General features: G+C 39.6%; 1 protein-coding gene across 2 annotated transcripts in view; it reads right to left on the bottom strand.

Annotated features, from left to right (window-relative positions):
• The window catches only part of snx27b (sorting nexin 27b), an 11,885-nt gene extending 11,179 nt beyond the window's left edge, over positions 1–706 (bottom strand). The window contains exon 1 of one of the 2 annotated variants that reach the window (XM_035672039.1): positions 227–706. In XM_035672039.1, the coding sequence (XP_035527932.1) occupies positions 227–558 (332 nt within the window). In that variant the 5' untranslated portion in view covers positions 559–706. The remainder of the gene's footprint in view (positions 1–226) is intronic. The other variant, XM_035672038.1, reaches the window with a different exon arrangement.
• Between the last annotated feature and the right edge of the window lie 5,122 nt (positions 707–5,828).

Raw genomic sequence — 5,828 nt, 5'->3', positions numbered from 1 at the left:
ACAGACACAGACACACAGACACAGACACTCCTTTCATTGGGATGAACGGCTTTTCTGCCCTGCAAGACCAGTGTGACACACAAGCTTCTTGGTTGGTGGCCGACGCTGGTCCCAGTACGACAGGGACTGATGCTCACAGGTCCAGCCTGTCTTGAAAGAGACTCATTCGTACGTTAACTAACGCACAATGTGATTTTGGTTAAGCTAAAATACAGTAGCCACTTACACCTCAAGAATCCTGTCCCCCTTCGAAATACCGGCTCTGTCGGCGGCACCTCCCGGTAGAACAGCACTGACATGCTGCAGTGGAGCGTACAGTTCCCCGTTAATGCTCCGTAGTTGCCCACCTTCACTAACTTGTCCCCGCACATTGAACCCGTAGCCCGAATCAGACTTCACTATTCGAACAAGCCGTGGGCCTGAAGTAACGGTGGTCGCCGTCTGGCAGCTGCCGCCGGTGCCCGGTGTAACGTTACCGCTACCGGAGCCGTTACGAGAGGAAGGGTGAGGCAACGGAGGGACCGATGAACAAATTCCTTCTCCCTCGACGTCCGCCATTTTTTCTACACTATTTGTATCATCCGCTCCAGTTCAGCTGGCAATAAATATCCTAACGTTACAAACATTAGCTGGTAGTAGCAGGCTAATCAGCTTGGCTAGCTAACTGACCGAGATCTCCGGAAAAAGCCGACAGTGTCCGATGATCCGCGAGACCGCCCAGGATGCGTTCCATGTGGGTCACTTCACTAGGCATTGACTGTATAGGTACTAAGTCGCATATTTGTATACAGGGAAAGTCCGCCAGTGTTATTTCCAGGTTGAATTGTAATAAACAATTGAAACCCAATGGTTCCCAACATGTGGATCGCCGTTTCTCGAGGGGTCCCAAGAAAGGTCTCAGGGGTCTACAGGAATAATGGATAGGAAAGAAAATGTGTAGTCCTATTTCCTATTACGTTTTTTGTTGTTGTAAAATATATTGGATAGCTTAACCTATTTATTAATTTAAACATGGAACAATCTTAAAAAGGTCTGCTCACAAACAAGACCCCAAGCTGTGTTCATGGGTCATGAGTAGACTTCGCTGGGTCACATGCTGAAAAGAGTGGGGACAACTGCAACCATTTTAAATTGCCAAGGGTTAAGGACTGGATCGATGACAAAGTAATAGTTAAAAGTCCGTTTTCAAACATAAATTGCAAAACTTATTTATGTGCAGCTTCTCATTTAGTAATTTGCTGCCTTTTATTGTTGTGTTATGTGATGGTAAACTAAATATATTTGTGTTATGCATTGTTGTTTAGATAAAACAAGCAATGAAATTATTTATATTAATTGTTACAAGCCGTGTAGAGGGCCCTTGTGTCAAAGTCTAGTTTTGCATATTCCTATAAGCTGTATTTACTGTAATTTTATTTATTTGACCCAGTTGAATCCAGTTTGGCTATATTCTAAAACAAGAGTTGGTTGGAACTGGTGGATTTTTTGGACGTCTGGGAAAATAATGAAACGGAAATGAGCAGTCTGCTTCGTGGAAGTGAGAAGGTTCAAATCGAGCAGAGGGAAGGAGGTGTGAAGTCATGAGGGGCTGCTGCTTTGTTTTTCTTCAGCAGTGAGGTGACAGCTGGCTTGTCACGTTTTCTACAGGCTAAATAAATGCATAAAGTGTGAATTCATCCTTTAAAAAGTGTTTAAAGATGCACAATATTTGTATTTTGTTTGTTTATCTATTTTTTTATTTTCACAAATAATTTTCTTAATTCTTCATTAGTCACTTCTAAAATTCAAAATGAGTGATAAACACTCAAAGCCAGCAATTTCAACACATAAGTCACATAAACTCATCTATGATTAATCTGCATGTGTTTAACCAAAATTCGGGGCACTTTTTTTTATTCAGTACAAATGAAATAAGGCAAGAAAGTTCAGAGGCACTGTGGCAAAAGTATTTATTTAATACTCAGTGTAAAGCTCAGCGAGGGTTGCTAGCAAAGTAACAAACTCAGTGAAATCAACAACACCATCCCCGTTGCTATCCAGCTCACTGAAGAAATTGTCCAGTGCATCTTCGTCTCTGTGCTAAAAAAAGAATTAAACAGTATGAGTTGTAAGTAGATTGTAAAACATCAAATAGACAAAGAGGCAGCTCACTCTGGTAATAGTGTTGTAGTTTTTGTACTTACTCCTGTTCCAGGAAACTCCTTTCGGAACAGTTTAGTGAGTTCTGACTTGGTCAAAGTGTCTTTGTTTCCATCTTTTCCAGCGTACTTCTCAAAGGTATCCCGAAGGAGAACCAAAAAAAAAAAAAACGCACTGCTTTCTATCTTGCAGCTGAAGGTGTTTAGCTTATTTGCAGATAAAGCTTTTAAACCAAAATAAATTTGCAGTGCATGGATTAAAGTGATATACATGGAGAAGTAGAACAAGTTTAATCACATCAGCACGAATTATGTTAAGTATTGGCTTTTGCTTAGCTAGCCGCGGTATTATGGAACCCATAAAGGTGCTGAGAGCTAATAATTAAGTAAACCCACGGACTAACACCCAAAACAAACGACACACAGCACGAACCCCGCAACAACAATCACGAACAGAACCAACAACAAAACAACTACCACAAAAAGACGAAAGATTTTTTTGGATGCTGCATCCAATTATACCCCAGCAATATGCTGTGCACTATTCATCACATACATAATCTTAAACCCTGGTCTGAAGGAAAATCTAGTTTCATTGCTTGAACTAGCATCCAAAATCAGTTACATGTTATCCTGAAATAAAGACTGTTCATATTAGACAGTAATTCTAAAGTTAGCATATCGGCTTTTTAAATAGAACCTCAGTATTAACAATCTCCATACACATAGGAAGTTGCATCTATCTTTAAACTTGTTCGGCTTCTGGGCATTTGGGACACTCATGAAGGCAATGCTCTCGAGAAAGGAAGTGACAGGAATCAATCAAGGATCCAGAGAGTTAAAGGATGGAATCTGAGAGATAAGAATTAAGGTGTTCCACACTAACAGGATCAGACCGCCACACTAGAGTTTACCTCGGTATTTTTCCTTCAGAAGCAATATCGAGGCTCTCTTTGGATAGAAAAACCCTTTGTAGTTATTAGTTTTGGACATCTACTCGCATCAAATACAAGATCGATACCTCAAGTGATAATCATACTCACAGGCTAAAGCTTGATGCACTCGAAAGAAGTCCATCATTCATATTCTCAACGGAAAATTCTTCGTCCACTAATAACATTCGTTTCTGACTCGACCTTTGGATATTCAATAGGAACCATAACTATTGACATTCAGTCTTCCAACGACCAAAGGACTAATAAAATGACATGTCGAAACATCTAAACACACAGAAGCATTTGGAGTTAGGCTGACTACTAACAGCAAATCATCATGTGGATAGACACGTCAGTCCCATACCATTGGCTGTCAACCACAGCACTCACACAACCACACCCAAAGAAACCACCTCACTGCACCTGATACAAATATTGTTTTTCATTGGATGGAATAAACCTGCTAATGGTTTGCAGAATGAATCCCTATCTACCTATACTTCAAAACTTTGGAATCGAACAGTGCTGCTAGCACCTTTACGACACATAGTGGGTCAAGCTTGCACGAATTGCAAATAAGCCAACACTTCCACTGGGTGTCAGATACCTTAGACAAACGTAGGACAACTGAGAACAGGCTGTAAAGACTCATGTAAGGGGTAACAATTTCAAACTATTTGCGTGATTTAACAAAAAAGGCGGAACGGCCCTAAATTTACAGTCAGTGTTGTCTAGTACATTTCAGACTACTGGCCAGAAACTATGGATGTTGTTCAATGTTGGCGACCATTAAAAGGCAACCACAGATCTGACTAGATTAAATGATTCCTTCCTGACGGTAATTGAACACACCAATATACATTATCAAGTGTATTATACACAATAGACAACAGCTGAACTCAAGTGTACTTCTGTTTTGCTTGATAGATTTCTCCGTACAATGATTACACAGTAGGAACCTTTTAATCAAGTTAGTTGTAGCCACTTATTTTATGGAACACATTGTGATTAAATGAAGACTGTTTGCCATCTCCCTCAGTAGATATACTATCGCTTTCTATTGTCGCTCACATTATTCCACTGTTGCACAATAATTATGAATGTATCATACTAAGAAGGATGGTGCCAGAAATGCAATGAAACATGTTATTTGTTGGAACACTCGCTCTCATGGCCTAAAAGGCCTGAAAGAAGGGATTTTAAAGGCATTTCTGCTAAGATGCTACAGTGGAAAATGCCTGAACTTTGCAATTAAAATCTGTTACTAGGGATTTATGAATAACACCAAAACAGTATGATATAAAATGCAGCAACCATTCATTGTTGTTTCTTTATTAGTCACTTCTGAGCATTCACTAATTAGTTAATAAAATTCATGCCAGCACATTTCAAGGTCATCAGACGAAATATCATCGCTAGTTATTGTGTGTGTTTTCCCAGTTTTTTTTCGCTTCTGAGACATCTGATTACTGACATGTATATTTTAAGACTTGCGCTGTACTGGGTGGATGTTGGGGTCACTAGGGCCCTTGCGGGACACAGATAATGCTACATATTAGGTATTCATTATTGCAAATGTAAAATGCTGTATTTTAAAAAGGATTTACGAACAAATTTCCACTTACCGAATATGGATAAAAACGTCCAATGTTGAGAGAGTGGAAGAGAGGATTTTAATGAAGAGAGCATTGACACAAAGCTTTTTAAATAGAGGTTGACACACCTTATTTAAAAGCCCCCACCCCTCTTTCTGTCTTTTTTCTTATTTCTGTCTTTATTCCCTCCAGTAAAACGTAAATGTCACAATAACATGTTGACTTTCCTGCTTTCCCTCCTATTTAAGCTCATTTTCATATCTAGCAGTTTGAGAAAAACTACAAGTAAATAGTTGCACGCCTGCATGTAAATATACTTATAAGGATGGTCATGCAAACAGATGACATGAAATGTGAGTGGAAGGCCGATCAGTAACTCTGACAGGCATACCACAGATAATGACACATAATGCATTAATATTATTAACATTAATATATTGCAGCATATACACAGCTCAGTCGGACCATATTGTCTTAAGAACTATACCTGACTACAATTCACGATACTGGAATTGTTATTATTTTGGGTGGGAGCTTTTTACACCACTGCTGCTTGTTATCTTGCAGATGTAGGTTTCTAGCTTGATTTTTTGCAGATGAAAGCTTTTAAACCCGGAGAAATACATTTTGGCAGTGCATGGAGATTAAAGTGGCAATATACATAGCAAGATAGCAAACAATTTCGAGTGCAGGGCATCACATCACATTGTTTAAGTCGTTCTTTGTTTGATTGTTAAAGTGGTGCCTGACTAAAGTTAAGTAACAAGATTGCATGCTGCCATCCATTTACAAAGCTAATAAGTGCTGTGTTTTTACTAATCTTGAAGCCCTGGGTCTTGAATTTTTGAAAATCTAGCTGTTTTGCGTTGAATAGTTAATTACGAGTGTTCCTGAATAAGCTGCTTTAACAGTAAATGTGCGGGATTTATATCGGGCTATTTTCACAATATTCCAGCTGTATTATTCCAGGAAGTAGGAATTTTGATTGTTAACGTTGTTGGCTTTTCTGGCATTTTGGGCGAATTAATGGAAGCTGCCTCGGAGGAGAGGAAGTGACAGGGGCTCGGAAAAAGATCTCGCCAGAGGGGAAGGTGGAGGTCGGGGGTGATTAGCGTTCCCTGAAGAGAGGGAGAGCCATTGGTTGCCTGGTGTGTGTGGTC

The sequence above is a fragment of the Morone saxatilis genome, unplaced genomic scaffold (genome assembly GCF_004916995.1).
Source record: "Morone saxatilis isolate NCDOM2014 unplaced genomic scaffold, NCSU_SB_2.0 Contig24, whole genome shotgun sequence".
Taxonomy (NCBI): Eukaryota; Metazoa; Chordata; class Actinopteri; family Moronidae; genus Morone; species Morone saxatilis.
This window is presented reverse-complemented; position numbering and strand designations above follow the sequence as displayed.